We start from the raw sequence: 17732 nt of genomic DNA on the forward strand, positions 1-17732 counted from the left end.
GTGAAATATTATTTATGGCTAAAATTTCATATAAGCCTAGCAAAATAATATTTTTTGTAAACACCAGGACAGTTAGTATTGTCTTTATTTTTCATTAAGGTGATTAGGCTAGTAGCCAAGGCTATTATTCTTTTTTCTTTTTTTTATCCAATAAGGTAGGCCTAAATACAAATCATAACCTCAATTATTATTATTATTATTATTATTATTATTATTATTATTATTATTATTATTATTATTATTATTATTATTATTAAGGATTAATAATTTATTAATAAAGGATTAACTACATCTCAATCCATCAGTATTTATTGTTTCTACCTTTATTAGTTTGAGCCTGAAAGTCTTTGTTCAGCTGTGACCTCTTCATTATAAAATATAGCCTATTTTATATAAGATATTCTTTCTGTCCTGCACACAACCATACGCTTTTCCATTCTTCTAGCTCTCTGTTTGGAGATGGTGTCTTTTGTTCTGAGAGAGAGAGAGAGAGAGAGAGAGAGAGAGAGAGAGAGAGAGAGAGAGAGAGAGAGAGAGAGAGAGAGAGAGAGAGACGGGCGGTCCGAGTGAGCTCAGAAAGGTGGATGAGCGCGTGTGCTGGTCGCGAGGAGGAGAGAGCACGAGATGCTGCTGACACATTCCTAGAAAGATGTGTAAAATGGCGCAAGTTTGTTGGAGCCACCGGCTGTAGTTGGATTTGGAGGAGCTGATTACTGCTTTCCCATCCTTATCTTCGCTCTTGCCTCACCTTCTTTCTTTTCTTTTCTTTTTTGCATCTCGTCTTATTTTCAATGTGATTAAATGGCTTCCGGACGGCGCCGTCAGGCTCCATGCTCACTCGGAATACTCCTGCTCGCTTTTGTCGGTAAGTGTGTGATTTCTCTCGCGGTAATGGGTCACTTGGTCAGAACGATTGACTGTAAACTTGACCACATTGCAGTCGGCTTTATATATGTTTCTTAAGCGGTTATAGTGGATGTGTTTACTGGTGTAGTAGGGACTAGGGTGGGTGTGTTTGCCTACATGTAGATTTAAAGCATGAATTGATTTTGTGAATGGAGAGTTCCACGCGCTTGCTCACGTTTTATTAGGGTTTCATACTGTTTTCAGACACTGAAAAATGTTATGATGTAAAGTTCATCTATAATGAGACATACCACGTGTGTTGCATGTTGGATGTGGAATATAGCCTATAACAATGAAATTCTAATAATATCTCTTGAGCAGTGTCCACACACACACAACTTAACTTAAACCTTTGCTTACTATTGAAGTCTCCAATTTCCAGAAGAATATATATATATATATATATATATATATATATATATATATATATATATATATATATATATATATATATATATATATATATATATATATATGGAGTATATATGGACACACACACACACACACACACACACACACACACACACACACACACACACACACACACACACATATATATTCCCATACTGTTCAAAAGTGTTATTTCTACTATGAATAAATCATTATAATCATTATGTGCAAATCTACTGCCTTGATCTTTTAGAAGTGCTAAGTTAATTTAATGGTAGCCTATATCTCTGTGTTTTTATATCAGAACAGCAATTTCTTTCTCTTTAAATTACTTTAAGCATCAATAGCACACACAAAGTAACAAAAAATAAAATAAGGTGTAATAATGTGAAAATAGACGTCATTTTTGAGTTACACAATACAATATAAAATAGATTAGAATAAATTAACTTTCTGCACGGCATTAATGAACATTAACAAACAATGAATGAACTAGTGAGTATAGAGAGAAGGAAAAGGGTCTCGTATTCTTTGATTTATGTTCAACTATAGCCTTGAATAGCTATTTTTAAGGTCTTTCTGCTATTTGACATGCAGACATCTTCAGCACCCTATTCATATCTATATAAATATATTAAGAGTTCAAGTTTCCATCATTGTTCATTTTTAGTAGTTTAGAATTTAAGTGATAATCTTACAGGTAAGACGCTGATTTATATCTGAAGTATAGGAGTATTTCATAAAATACAGTAGCTTTTCTCTCTCAGCCCACAGGTGAGTAGCTTGTATATGTTTTTGTCATAGACAGCAGGAGGGCAGATTGATTATTTCCTTTTTTTGTGTTTCCATCCATTGTAGTAGAAAAGTGAGGGAAGAACTGAAGGCTGTTGTTGTCTTGAAGACTGTGTCAAGGCGGTTTTTCTCTTCTCTTTTAAATTTCCTTGGCTCCTTTGTTCCCCTGTAATTGTCAGTTTGTGTATGTGAACGTGTATTTGCTTGGGCTGGAGGGCAGTGTGTAGGATTACAGAGCATGATATATAGGGAATCAGGACCTTTGTTTAGCATTCACAAAGCTCCTTTAACTGCCAACTAGTTTAATCTAACTAGTTCAAGCAAACCTGAGGTCATGTGTTAAAAGTATTGGCTTATGCTGAAGTCTTCTTTCAGGTCTTCATCGTTGGGTGCCACTGCAGAGCTGCCAATCAGCAAAGCACTTTAAGATAGGAGGAAAGATTGAGTTGGAAGAATAGGATGGATTGCGGTTGTTAAATTACTGAAGGGGGGTGGGGGGAGGGGGGTGTACAATACATGTGTTTTTCTTTTTTGTTGTTCTTTTACGTTGAATAGGTACAGTGTCTGAGAGATCTCAACTCACTGCAGCTGAAGAAGCCCCATACAGATAGAAAAAGAAAAAAAAAAACACCAGAAAATTCAGGAAACATCAGTGTGAAAACACATGTGCTGGAGATACTCACAACACAACCAAATACGGAAAAAAGGTGCAAATACTTACACTGACAATCAGGATGTAAAAATAAACAAAAAACTTACCTTTCAGGACATCGAAAGCCTGACGAGTAGACAATAAGAATGTCCCAGCCAGGTTCGTCACTTGTTGGGGTGTCCTTGAAATATTTCTGCTGTGACCTGTGCTATTCACAGCACATTTCTGTATTGGTTGCATTACGAGGATTTGCAGCATGTGTTGTCAGACTGAAAAGGTTTTCTTACTTTGCTGGTTTTTGCTGGTGTATACTATTTGCATGTGTTTTCTTCGGGTTTTCTTGAGCTCTCTTGGCCATCTCATCGCTAAGGCTAATATAAAGCAGGATGTTTGAATCAAATGCATTTTGTTGTTGTTTGTTATATAAGAGTTACTTAAAAATCATTGCCCTTTGGAGTAATAATCCACTGTGGGCAGAAAGTGTCTTCTGATTAACTTTTGAGGTTTTGTAAATGTCGAACAGTTAATGTTGTATTTGAGGTTTAAAATACACTATAATACCATGAATAATTTCAGTTGCTTGTTTTAAGTTGTGTGTAAACTGTGCTGTGTTTCCACAAAATGTTGACATGATTTACCATAATTGCATTGTAATTTTTTTAATAATTGTGTGTAACAGTGTATCTTTCAGTTGTGATTTACCATTTAAAAGTTAATTACAGTTTTAATTTAAGACTTTTATCCTTTGCCAATAGCAAAGCTGCATTTATTTAGTCATACAGTAAAAACAGAAATATTGTATAATATTATTATTAAGCAAAGCTGCATTTGCAGCAGCCATTACTCCAGTCTTCAGCATCACATTATCCTTAAGAAATCATTCTAATATGACGATTTGGTCTTCCAAGTTAATTGTTGAAAATGTCTGTTTTGTGCTTAATGTTTTTGTGGAAACTGTGAAACCTATTTTTCAGGATTCTTTGGTGAACAGAAAGTTTAAAAGAACAGCATTTATTTTAAATAGAAATCTGTGAAATCTGTAAAATATTATGTAATTCCTGCTTAACAGTTTTATAATTAAAAATAACTACTAACTCAACTTTTGAACATATCTTTATATTTTACAGTATGACTTTATATCTCAAATTTTTACCTCACAATTACTTTATATATATATATATATATATATATATATATATATATATATATATATATATATATATATATATATACATATATATACATATATATATATATATATATATATATATATATATATATATATATACATATATATATATATATACATATATATATATACATATATATATATACATATATATATATATATGTATATGTATATACATATATTATGTGTGTGTGTGTGTGTGTGTGTGTGTGTGTGTGTGTGTGTGTGTGTGTGTGTGTGTGTGTGTAAATAAATATATATAAATAAATAATATATATATATATATATATATATATATATATATATATATATATATATATATATATATATATATATATATATATATATATATATATATATATATATATATATATATATATATATATTTATTTTATTTTTTTCTTCTGGAAATTGGAGACTTCAATAGTAAGCACAGGTTTAAGTTAAGCATAAATATTTTAGTTGTATGATCCTTTATGAAAATAACCTCCAGGTTGTGAGAGAATAAAGTCAACAAATAAAAGTGCTCTAATGAAAAAAGAAATCATCTATATGGCCACATCCTCATTGGAAGGTGAAGGCAACATCAGCCTGCAACATTAGCATTGCAGCAACAGGCTAATTATGAAGTTCAAACAGGAGTGAATGAATGTGTAAAATACTTTTTGCTCGTGATATATGCCTGTGAGTATTCATTAAAAAAATGTATAGAATTAAACGTCTCTCGCTCAAGGATTTAATGCTCTTATTAAGCACTGATTTGGCGATAAGAACTTTAATTGAAAAATTCCTCACATATCAAGCAGTTGGACCAATATTAAAGCTGTGACTGTAAAAACAACCTACTCCAGTTACAGAGCAGTGATGATGACCATGATGATAGGTTTTAAGGTCACCCTACAAAGAATGACTTTTTCTTTACCCCCCACCCCCCTCTCTTCTGTAGCCTCAATTTAAGAGTTCTTTCTGTAAATCTTGACAAAAGAAAGGGGCTGAAAGCAGCCGTCACTCTGACAGCATGTTTCAGTGCTTTGTCACAGGAAGTCAAAACAAGACCTGCAGTGTGCAAAAGGCTGTCACACCAAAACCCTGGGAAGAGATGCAGAAATGAGGAGAGGAAAAGGGTTTTGCTATTTGAATTGAGCAGGTGAGGCTATACAGATGCCCTGTTTACTAGCAGAAAGCCCTGTAAAGAGATGACGGAGGGTGCTGATAAGGAGGCGGCACCAGGGCCCCTGGACATTGTTTAATTCACAGCTACAGTATAGGTCATGCTAAACCAATGATATTTAGAGTAAGAGACGAATTACTATTTAGAGAGGAATTATCCTTTGCTAATGAAATGGGCTGTTCATGGTCTGTGCACGCTTTTAATTCACTGTGTGATTGGTGTGATATTTCGCCAAGGTCAGAGAGGACTTAAAAATTGGCATTTAGCTACAATCACCTGATCCAACACAAGATACATTTTCCCATTGCAGCTGATGATCTTACCAGGCCACATTGTACAGGGGGAGTATTGATGCTGAAATATATAAGGATTGATTTTCACAGGACCAATTGTTGAGTATTTGCTCTTCCCGTCCTTGATTTTGAACTATGTCTAAATATACTATTTACCATTTAAAGTCAGTCATAGAACTCATAGAACTCCATCTTAAAAAAAAAAAAAAGTGAACAAGATGCAAGTGTTTGGCACGTGTGACCATACCAGTTGCACTGGTTTGGAGGTTCTGTTTGAAAGGGTGGAAAACAGGAATTTATTAAATTGTTAGCTACAGTAATATACAGTAATCTATAGACTTATTTTGGTATTGTTTGTCAGTTAGTTGATCATTTTGAAATCTGACTGCTCCTTTTACATTATATGTTGTGGGAAAAACAGCTTGGACATTTAGCAAACTGACTTCTTTTGTGTTCCATGGAAAAAATAGATCATGTGTTTCAGGAGAAATGAGGGTGCATACATAAAAATAATTTTATCTTGCTGTGAACTATCCTCTAAAAATGCCTCTCCTTTGGATTTCTTTCTTCCTTCTAGCTGATAAATGTAGGCTTCTGCAGGGTGGAGAGAACAGTGATTGAGGCTTATGTGGTGTGGCATGTTGTTTTGAGTGTCAGTGGTAAACCCATGTGTGAGCATCACTCTGTGTGAGTCTGCCTGGCAGACTGAAGGACTCAAGCTGGGCTAATCCTGAACTCCAGGGTGCTCTAGCTGTGCTTAAACCCTAAACACTTCTCAAAAGAGGAGTCACTGCGATCAGCCATGTCCGCTGCTTTATACTTCTTTTTTCCCTCATCTTTCTGTCTCTCATTCTTTACATGTTTTATTGTCATTTCTTTACCTTGGTTTTTTTCTTCTCACATTGTGCTGTGTTACTCTTTCTCTTCTGATTTATGTCTCATCTGAGTTCAAGGAGCTTTCTTTAAAGATGTCTAATCAATAAGTGCATGGGGTTGCTGCTGCTGATGTGGTCTCTCGCTATTCAGAAAACGTGATTGAACATGGGTGCTAGCGGAAGCATGAACATTTAGTAAAAGAAATATACAGTAGCTGCAGGTAGCAATGAACATGGTCCATGCTTAATAGAAAAACACACAAACGTGATCAAGATTTAGAGACAGATAATGTAGTAGTTTAATATTCATTCATTTATTTGTTTGGTGAAAGAAAAAAATGTGTTGTACATTATATATTTTTTAAATACTTTTGAAGTTTTCAAAGGCTACATTAATTGCTGAAAAATACAGTAAAAACTGAATATGAAATATTATTGAAATTTAAAAGAACTTTTTTCTCTTTTGAGATACTTTAAAAATGTAATTTATTTCTGTGATGGCGAAGCTGAATTCATCATTACTCTAGTCTTCAGTGTCACGTGATCCTTCAGAAATCATTCTTATATGCTTATTAGCTGCTCAAGAAACATTTCTTATTATTATTAATGTTGAAAACAGTTGTGCTGCTTAATATTTTTGTGGAAACTGTGATACATTTTTCTAGGATTCTTTTAAATGGAAAGTTAAGACGTGCATCATTTATATGAAATTTTGTAACAAGTCCATACCTGTCAACATTTGGGTATCAAAATCCGGGAGAGATCGGGGGGTTGGTAAATGGTAAATGGAGAGACCGGGGTGGGGGGGTTTTGGGCAGGGTCGGGGGTGGCATAGACCACCTCACATAGACCCATAATAATAATACTTTTAATTTGTACCTGTGCTCTTCCTACTTGTATAACAACTTAACAAGTAGGAAATATACATTGTTATCAGTTTGCACTGCATACGTTATGAATTATATATAGATTAATCCTTATTAAAGGTACTGAAGTTATTTAGTCAAGAGCAGAGCATATTTAGTGAGCAATTACTTTTGTTCTTTACATTGTCCTTATAAGTGGTTACTGTCACTTTAAAAGATCTTCCGCTGTTGCACATGATATGGATGTGAGATGCTGAAGTCACAGTTACAAAACTTACAAAACTTACAAAACTCGTGACTGTCCCCCACCCTGCTCCTCTTCAGAAAATTAAATTCGCTGTCCCATTGATCATGGTATTTACACAAGGATTATGGTTTTTTGGCAGGAGTGCCTTCCATCTCTGTCGTTACGTCCATCATCCATTTTTTTCCCACGTTGTCACTCGTCATCTGACCTCACACACTTACCTCGCAACAACGGTCACCTACAGTACTGTAGGCTACTGCAGATGGCACTTATCGCGAGGCTGGTTACAGAACTCAGATTGGAAATGTTTTTGTTTTTTTCCTCTGGTATTATTATTTTAATATAAATATTAATACGGGAAAATACTAATACGGGAGGATGGTGGGAAAGAAGGGTAAAATATGGGACTTTCCCGGCCAAAACGGGATACTTGACAGGCATGCAAGTCCTCCCGGGTTAGTGACATAACTAACTCTGAAATTTACATAAACCCTACCCCAGGAACACACAACAAAGGGGGTGAGCTTGACAGAATATGCTTATCACTAACGTGAAGATAGTTAACTCCACATCAAATTCTTCAACTAACCATGCAGGAACATCTTGTTGCATTCTACATGTTGCCAATTCTTCTTGAGTCTCCATTATTGTCCAACACTGAACAGTTATTCTGCATGAGGTTTTCAGAATTGTTAACTGGAGTTCTTGAGTTCTTTAAAGGGACGCACAAAAACGACACGTTTTTGCTCACCCTCAAAAAATTACTATTTTAACATTGTATAAAATATTATCTGTGGGGAACTTCTAGCTAAAACTTAACATACACACTCTGGGAACATCAGAAAAAGGTATATTTACATGTTGTAAAAAGCGCCATACAAACCTGGTGTTTTATCATCAAAGTTCCCTTCGATGATAAAGGGACAGAAGGCACAAGAATATTTGAACACTGATTTAGCAAAGATGAGAAGTTTTCAGTCGCTCTGTGGACATGTGTGTAACCCTGAGAATGACACCCTGCTGGAGCTGCAATAAAACCTTGTTAGAAGTCAGAGAAAACTGTGTCCGTTAATAAAACTGGGCAATTGACTGAAGAGCATGATTCTCGCTTCACAGATGGAGCAGGAACAACAGAGTGATTTGGAGAGGATCAGCGGTGAGATAAGAAAGACCTGGAGAGATAACTCAAGCCCCTTAGCCTTTAGTAATCTAATGAGAGGCTGTTTTTCTTTCTCTCCCTCTTCATTTATTTGTCATGTGATCTGCAGAGACGAGTGAGTCAATGCATTCCATGACTGCACCTATAGGGGTGTATTTTGGGGCTGGAATGTGAGCGATGATGCCAGAGTTGGTGTCTAGCTGTGCCCCCCACCCCTGCCTGCCGAACTTCAGATGGATTCCTGAGCCGCAGGCAGAGGCTGCTACTGCTTAGCCCATCAGTGACTGAAACCCGATACCTCCAATTCTAAGCACGAGAGTCCGCTAAGCTCACCTTTTTATCACGCTAAGTCAGGGCCGACTGCTGTATATTCTTCGCCCCTCATCGCCATCGCGGGGGTGTCACTAAACTACTGGAGGACATTTTTATTAAAAGGAAACATTTTCGTGAGACTTAAAGGTTTAGTTTACCCAAAAATGTAAATAATGTAATTAATGACTCACCCTAATGTTGTTCCACACCCATAAGACGTCCGTTCATCTTCAGAACACAGTTTAGGATATTTTATATTTAGTCCGAGAGATTCTGTCTCACCACTGAAAACGTATGCACAGTATACTGTCCCTTTCCAGAAAGACCAGAAAGGTAATCAAAACATTATCAAAGTATTCCATATGTGACATCTGTGGGTTAGTTAGAATATCTTGAACCATTGAAAATACTGTACATTTTGGTCCAAAAATAACAAAAACTACGACTTTATTCAGCATTGTCTTCTCTTCCGTGTTTGTTTTCAATCCACAAACCAAGATTCGAACGGTTATGAATCAATCCGCTGAATCTTAACCGATAGAATCTTTGTTTGTGGATTGAAAACAAAAACGGAAGAGAAGACAATGCTGAATAAAGTCGTAGTTTTTGTTATTTTTGGACCAAAATGTATTTCCGATGCTTCAAGAGATTCTAATCAACTAACTGATGTCACATATGGACTTTTTATGGATGTTTTTATTACCTTTCTGAACATGGACAGTATAGTGTGCATACACTTTCATTGGAGGAACAAAATATAAAATAACTCGGACTAAATATAAAATATCTTATTCCGATCGTGTTCCGAAGATGAACGGAGGTCTTACGGGTGTGGAACGACATTAGAGTCATTAATTACATAATTTTCATTTTTGGATAAACTAACCCTTTAAGGCAATTTTGCATCCAATGATGATACTAATGTTGACGATAAATGTATAGTTTTTAAAAAGCATCCTAAAACAGCATAGAGAAACAACAGTTTCAGTACTTATTTTCCAGCTGATGAATGATTGACAGCGAATCAGAATCCGTCCTGCTTTAAAGAGCCTTGACATTAAAAGCCGCAGATGACAAAACTGCAGTGCTACCTTACAATAAACAAAATGTTATTGTGTATTGGTTGACGCTAATACAGTTATCATTATAGTTATCGTTCTTTGTGTGAACGGGCCTTTAGTGTGTGTATGTTTTTTTTAAGATGTTAGGTAATAACAAGCATGTTGCTTTAAATCTACTTTTCTATTTTTCTCGATTAGGTCCTATATCTCTTCACCTGTGGTTTCTGTCCATACATTCTTTGTACATTCTGTACAAAAAAGACCATCTTAATGTGTTACTTATTGCTGATTTGGTACTGGTGTAGCTAATAATGAACTAGAAAAACTTTGCTGGTCAACATGTATGGATTGATGGATGGATGTAAAAAATGTACATGCCCCCACAAATAGTACACTAGCTTTACACCCAAACGTGTAGGGAATTGCCCAGTAAATTGCATTCGGTTTAAATCAGAGACATTTTAAATTTCACTACACTACTGATCTTGACAGAAAGTATGACTATCAATCAAATTCACTGCAGATTCACGGCCCTGAGCCATTTATTCCCATTCTCTACACTGATATATGATATCTGCCAGGCAGATTGATTGACTTTTACATGGCCATTTTTAAATTGACGTCAGCAGATAATCACGCCCCATGAGTGATTAACAGAAATGTTCCTCCCTCCTCTAACTGTTCCGAAGTAGCAGCTTTCATGATAGATGGAGTGTTACACGCTAAAATTAAAATTAAATTGTTTTTTTTTTCTTCGTTAAAAATAAATTAAAATAAAACATTTGGCTTAGCGTCAAATTCAAACTCAGTAAGGATGCATTAAATTCATCTAAAATTACAGTAAAGACTTTTACATTGTTACAAAATAAAATTGTATTTCACTTAAATGGTGTTTTGAAAATTATTTTCTTCAAAGAATTCTGAAATTCCAGTTTTGCAAGCACAGGAGTAAATTACATGTTTAAAATATTTAAATAGAAAACCATTATTTTTATAATATTTGAGAGATTTACTGTATTTTAGATCAAATAATTGGAGCCTTGGTGAGCATAAGAGGTTCTTTCAAAAATATAAAAAATCATACTGACCCCAAATATTTGAATGGTAGTTTTTTTAGTATAGTCCATATTACTTAATTATATACACCATAAGTGTAAACTTCAGCATTTGATTCCTTTGGTTTAAATTGTAATACTCTGAGCAAATCCCTCTGAGCAAAGCCTTTCATTTTTTTATTGTCTCTATAGTGCCGTTTTTAATCTTTCTATTTTTGTATGTGTATGTTTATGCCTGCTAGGTATGACATCTGGGGCCGAGCTGTCATTCACCCTGGAGCCCAGTGACATCATCGCTGTTCAGGAACAACCTCTGATGCTGCACTGTCAGGTGGAGGGGATCCCACCCATCACCACACAGTGGAGACGCAACGGAGCGCTGATTGTGGAGGACCAAAACTATGTCATGTTCGCTAATGGCTCGCTTCTGATTGGTCACTTCCAGAAGACCAAGTCTGATGACTCATCTGATGAGGGAGACTATGAGTGCATGGCTCAAAATTTCTTTGGGCTGGTCTTGAGCCGCAAAGCCAGAGTGCAGGCTGCAAGTAAGTAGCATTTCAGTTTGTTGTAATTGAGAAATAAGACCTTTTTTAGTTCACACTCCGCTAATCCCTCCTGTTCGTTTGTTTTTTCAAGGGCTTTTTCAAAGGCAAAAACTTAAAAGAAAAAAAAAGAAAAAGCTGTATACAACAATGACAACAATGCTAGCAATTATCGGTTAAAATTATATTCATATAATTCTCTTAAAGGTCCTATTCTTCGCGTGTTTTCGAAGCTTTGATTATGTAACAGGACCTTTAATATTGTCCCATCTGTTTGAGCTAGCATGCCATCCGATGATGATGATGATGATAATGACAATAAAAATATTTCTTTATATTATATTATATTATATTATATTATATTATATTATATTATATTATATTATATTATATTAATTATATTATATTATATTATATTATATTATATTATATTATATTATATTATATTATATTATATTATATTATTATATTTAGGGCTGTCAAAACACAAATTCATTTAAACAGTACAACATTTATTAATGCGCGATGAACGCAGCGCGCATTTTCAGTTTGATCCTGGGTTGGATAAATTGAGATAAGCCAAGACGTTAATAGGGAAAGAAAAGGGTTAACATTAATATTACTATTCTAAACCAAAAGTGCAGTTATTGCCTACAAGCTACCATATTTTCTGTTTAACTTTTATTACACTCCAGGTCGAAAGAAAAGTGTGTTTTTACACTGAGCACAATCTCTGGAGTCCGCAAGCACCGCAAGCTCACTCTGGCTCATGTCCGAGGTAAATCGTTGACACCATCACCACTCACAGTACTTGTGTTTTATTGAACTAAATACATCACAATCGGCTAAAACGAATGCGCAGGATACTTTTCTGAACAAGAGTGTTCCCAAGTATGTGTTTCTCACACTGTTCACGTTATTCGCGGCACAGTTCGGCGCGCACACACACAAATACCGGCAGTTCAATAGGGAACGCGCATCTCTTAAAGGGGCCACAATATATACTTGTTACAACCTCCTCAGGTATGGTGTGGTACTGGTGCGCTCCCAGGTCCACATGACAGCATTCACATTACCAATTTTTCATACGAACTGTGTCCTGTTCTGAACTAAACTGCCAGTGTAAAAACTGTTAAACAGCCACTGTCTAGTATTCAGGCTGTATTGTTGAATATTGAATAAGTATGGTTTCACTAATAATAAACATACATTTGCATAAAGCATGCATATTTGTCCATACCCATGTTGATTTGAGTATTAAAAACTTAATTTAAACTTAAAGATACATTTACAACTAATAAAAATGTGCGACTAAATCGAGATTAGTCGTGAGTTACCTCATGCCAATCATGGGATTAATCACGATTAAATATTTGAATCGATTGACAGCCCTAATTATATTATATTATATTATATTCATCAGGGAAGGTAGGTTATGTTTCATGCCACTCTTAAAACTGTCTCCTCCCCAAATGGGCCACCCCTGTGAAAAATGTCTAGATACATCACTTGCAGCAGATATCGGTGCCGTTAGATTCCCGAGAAGCTAAAGCGAGTTTGATAGAAGCCACTGCCAGCTCATTTGGAGAGCGTTCTGAGCCTTTCACAGAGCGCCCAGTGTTGGAGCACGGCGTGGTGTAAACTCGGGCTACATTAACTTTGGATGAACTGAACATGAGGGACACAGGGGGCTGGGACAGACCATTTGATATATGGACAATGGGCTCCTTCTATTTCTGAAGATAAATTGGCTTGTAGGATCCAGTCTGCCTTTTGTGTGCTGCTGTGGCGCTCCCAGTCGTGCTTGTGTTGTGATTTATATTACTAAATCTCTGCCTCTTGTATTGAACTTAACTATTAAACCCGGCCATGCTGTGCTCTTTTCCCTCAGCTTTTGTCGGTGTCACAATAATCTGGAGTGCTGTTGTTCACCCGCTTGCTAGTCACAGGCACCAAGGCTAAATTTGCTTTTCTAGATGTCCGTACCCACCGTGGCCCTCTATGAATCGGGCCTTGTTCCCATCCAGTACTGAAACGTTGTTACTGTATTGTGCTTATGATTGGATTTTCATAAACTCAGCATGTGTTTATGGCAACTAAAGATGACTTATTATCATTTGTCCGCTCTCATGTCGTCCAAAATGTGTTTGATCTTTTCATACAGATGCTGGGTAAATATAAAGGGCATAAGAAGAAAGAAAACAGAAGGGCCTTATGGAGGGTTCTTTATGTTCTCTTTAGCGGTTAGCAGGAGGTAGTTGTGTTGGCATAGTTGTAAATAGTGTCCGAGGGGAGAGCAGAGTTGGTCATTAAATGGATGTCAGGCGAGTGTTAATTTGAAAGCGCACTGCAGTGCTAATGTGAAAGAGTGTGTTTTTGTGATAATGTGAGGAATTCAGGGTCTCTTGCTGTTATAATGTAGTGCTTCAGAGGGAATAGGCTCTTAGCAATCAGGTCCTTTCTCTTCAACTTCAAACAATCAGAACAGTAACCTGTTGCCTCGCACTTAAGATTATCTTTGGAGAGAAGCAGGAAATGTTAAAAGGAAATCATAAAATACTTTTAAATCATAACGTTTTTATATATATATATATATATATATATATATATATATATATATATATATATATATATATATATATATATATATATATATATATATATATAAATGGATGTATATCTTTATAAATAATTTATTTTAATATATATATAATATATTTTATGAGAACACAAAGTAGTAATGAATCTTTTCCCAGGTAACATTTTATACAAACACGTTATTTATATTTTAGAATAATATTTAAAATGGTAATTTAGTCATATTAAAAAGCGTACATTCCATTTATTGATCTTAATTCTGCTTTACTGCCAGCTTGTGGACATAAAGAATGCATATCATCCATAGTGGGCAGGGTCTGAATGGACAGTTTGCGTAGATATTGAGCTTTGCGTTTAATTCAGTGTGGTCAGTGATGACATGCCTAATTTAACATCTTTTTATCGAACGCATCGTAAGTTTGCAATTGATTCTGCCTCCGTAAAACAAAACAGTGTCTGCACACATTTAGCTCTGTGGCCGTATTGTTTGCCTCAGAAAGACATCTTCGCCTGCGGTCTTGCCACACATACGTACACACACACACATGGGCAGCCCATGCTGTGCCATATCTGAACACAGCAGTCCATTTCACGAGTTCACACTTACAAATAATTCAGATAGAATAAATAGTATGCGTATTTGGCGTGCTGTCCGAGGAGAGGGCTCCGAGCTCGGTATTTGGCCCGAACCCAGAGTACTCCCCCCGTATCTCTGGTTAGGAAAGTTAACCAGGTGCGTGTGAGGTAGAAGGGGTGGTGGAGGGATGCTGCAAACTTTGTCAAGGAACATTGGTGAGTTGACTGGCTATTTATGTGATCCTCTACTTGAGCTGATTGGTAGACATGATGATTACTGATTGTTGACAGCTGGTTGGAATGACATCATGATTAGGTAGATCATTTGCACGTGCTTCTCCCGAACTTAGTTTTTTAAGAAACATCATTTCACGAGTTCACACTTACAAATAATTCAGATAGAATAAATAGTATGCGTATTTGGCGTGCTGTCCGAGGAGAGGGCTCCGAGCTCGGTATTTGGCCCGAACCCAGAGTACTCCCCCAAAAAATTGCTACTAGCATAGGACAGCAGCCAGTAAATGATGTTGATGCCCCCCAAAAGTTGCAGAGCATGAACTGGTGCTGTGCCGATCGAAGGGGGGTTAGTTACTGGATCGGGGGATCTTTGATCATTATTTTCGGAGGTTTTGGTGGTCGTGGCATCAGACGGGTGAAACTCGTTGGTAGTCAGCTGGGGGTGGTTGCTTGTAGGCGGGAGGAGATAGCAGTGCTGTGGCAGTGGAGACGAGCTGTTTCAGCATGCTTTCGAACGTATCCAATGGGCTGGCTGTACAGAGAATTAGGCTCCTGTAGGAGTTGAGAAGATGACACTGCTGTGGTGGTGGGACTAGTTTGGATGGAGGAACAGAACTCCTGCAGGAGTGAGGTTGGTGATACTGCTGGCAGTGGAGATGAGCCCTTTTGAATCTGCTTTCCCAAACTATCCGAAGACCCAGTTGTACAGAGAATTAGGCTCTCTGTAAGGGAACGGTGAGACTGCTGAGACAGTGGAACGGGTTTTGGAAGGGCGTATCAGAGCTCCTGCGGGAGCGGAATTGACTGTAACTGCTGCAGCAAAGATACGAGACGTTTCAACTTGCTTTCCAACTATCCAAACGAACCATTTGTATGGACGATTGGGCTCCTGTGGGAAAGGAGATGGCGACATTGCTGTGGTATTGAAACGAGTTTCGGTGGAGTATCGGGCTTTGCGAGAGCGGAGTTGTCGTTACTGCTGCAGCCGTGGGGACGAGCCGTTTTAACTTGTTTTTTGAAACCCCCGGGTTGGAAGTAGAACCTCAACTCCTGCGGAGATATGGAGAGATCACTGCTGCGGCAGTACAAGCAAGTTGAATGGAAAAACGGAACTCTTGCGGGAGCTGAGGCGGTATCACTGCTGTGGTAGTGGAGGCTTTGGGTGGAGGAACTGGCTTCTGTTGGGGCGGAGGAGATGACACTGTTTGCAGTAAAAGTCGGTTGGAGAAACTGGGCTTCTGCTGGAGCGAATGAGATAGCACTGCTGCGGCAGTGAGAACCAGCTGGATGGAAAAGCTTAGCTTCTGTTTGCACGGAGGAGATACTGCTGCGGCAGTGAGAGCCAGCTGGATGGGGAATCCTGAGATTCTATTGGAGCGGAGGAGATAACACTGCTGCGGCAGTGACAGCCGGCTGGATGGAGAATACGGAGCTTCTGTTAGAGCGGAGGAGATAACACTGCTGCGGCAGTGACAGCCAGCTGGATGGAGAATACGGAGCTTTTGTTAGAGCGGAGGAGATAACGTTGCTGCGGCAGTGGGAACCAGCTGGATGGAAAGCTTAGCTTCTGTTAGAACTGAGGAGATACTGTTGCGGTCGTGAGAGCCAGCTGGATGGGGGAATACTGAGATTCTATTGGAGTGGAGGAGATAACACTGCTGCGGCAGTGACAGCTGGCTGGATGGAGAATACGGAGCTTCTGTTAGAGCGGAGGGGTTAACACTGCTGCGGCAGTGACAGCCAGCTGGATGGAGAGTCCTGAGCTTCTGTTAGAGCGGAGGAGATAACACTGCTGCGGCAGTGAGAGCCAGCTGGATGGGGAATACGGAGCTTCTATTGGAGCGGAGGAGATAACACTGCTGTGGCAGTGACAGCTAGCTGGATGGAGAATCCTGAGCTTCTGTTAGAGGGGAGGAGGTAACACTGCTGCGGCAGTGAGAGCCAGCTGGATGGAGAATCCTGAGTTTCTGTTTGAGCGGAGGAGATAGCACTGCTGCGGCAGTGACAGCCAGCTGGATGGGGAATACTGAGCTTTTATTGGAGCGGAGGAGTTAACACTGCTGCGGCAGTGGGAGCCAGCTGGATGGAGAATCCTGAGCTTCTGTTTGAGCGGAGTTAACGTTGCTGCGGCGGTGACAGCCAGCTGGATGGAGAATCCTGAACTTCTGTTAGAGCAGAGGAGATGGCATTGCTGCGGCAGTGACAGCCAGCTGGATGGGGAATACTGAGCTTCTGTTAGAGCAGAGGAGATAGCATTGCTGCGGCAGTGACAGCCAGCTGGATGGGGAATACTGAGCTTCTGTTAGAGCAGAGGAGATAGCATTGCTGCGGCAGTGAGAGCCAGCTGGGTGGAGAATCCTGAACTTCTGTTAGAGCAGAGGAGATAGCATTGCTGCGGCAGTGACAGCCAGCTGGATGGGGAATACTGAGCTTCTGTTAGAGCGGAGGAGATAACACTGCTGTGGCAGTGAGAGCCGGCTGGATGGAAAAACTGAGCTTCTGTTTGAGCGAAGGAGATAACACTGCTGCGGCAGTGGAAATTTGAGGTGGGTTCCTGCGGGAGTAACTGGAGAGATGCTGCTACGGCAGTGAATATTATTGATTCACTTAGTGAATTTGGTGATGTTGGAATGGAGCGGATGTGGTGATCCTGTAGGAATGAGTGTATGGAAAAAGCTGAAGCTGAAACAATTTTAGCTGATGAGGGTCTGTTGGGCTTCTTTGATGTGGGAGCGATTGGAGCGGATGTAGCTCTTGAAAGCCTCTGATGACCAGCGACCAAGTTTTTGGATCTGGTGCTGGGAGAGA

General features: G+C 38.3%; 1 protein-coding gene across 1 annotated transcript in view; it reads left to right on the forward strand.

The window, feature by feature from the left end:
- The first annotated feature begins 567 nt into the window (after nucleotides 1-567).
- The window catches only part of igdcc3 (immunoglobulin superfamily, DCC subclass, member 3), a 101848-nt gene continuing 84683 nt past the window's right edge, over nucleotides 568-17732 (forward strand). The window contains exons 1-2 of the mRNA XM_067441366.1: nucleotides 568-865; nucleotides 11211-11516. Of these exons, the coding sequence (XP_067297467.1) occupies nucleotides 802-865; nucleotides 11211-11516 (370 nt within the window). The 5' untranslated portion in view covers nucleotides 568-801. The remainder of the gene's footprint in view (nucleotides 866-11210; nucleotides 11517-17732) is intronic.

The sequence above is a fragment of the Pseudorasbora parva genome, chromosome 1, assembly GCF_024679245.1.
Source record: "Pseudorasbora parva isolate DD20220531a chromosome 1, ASM2467924v1, whole genome shotgun sequence".
Taxonomy (NCBI): Eukaryota; Metazoa; Chordata; class Actinopteri; order Cypriniformes; family Gobionidae; genus Pseudorasbora; species Pseudorasbora parva.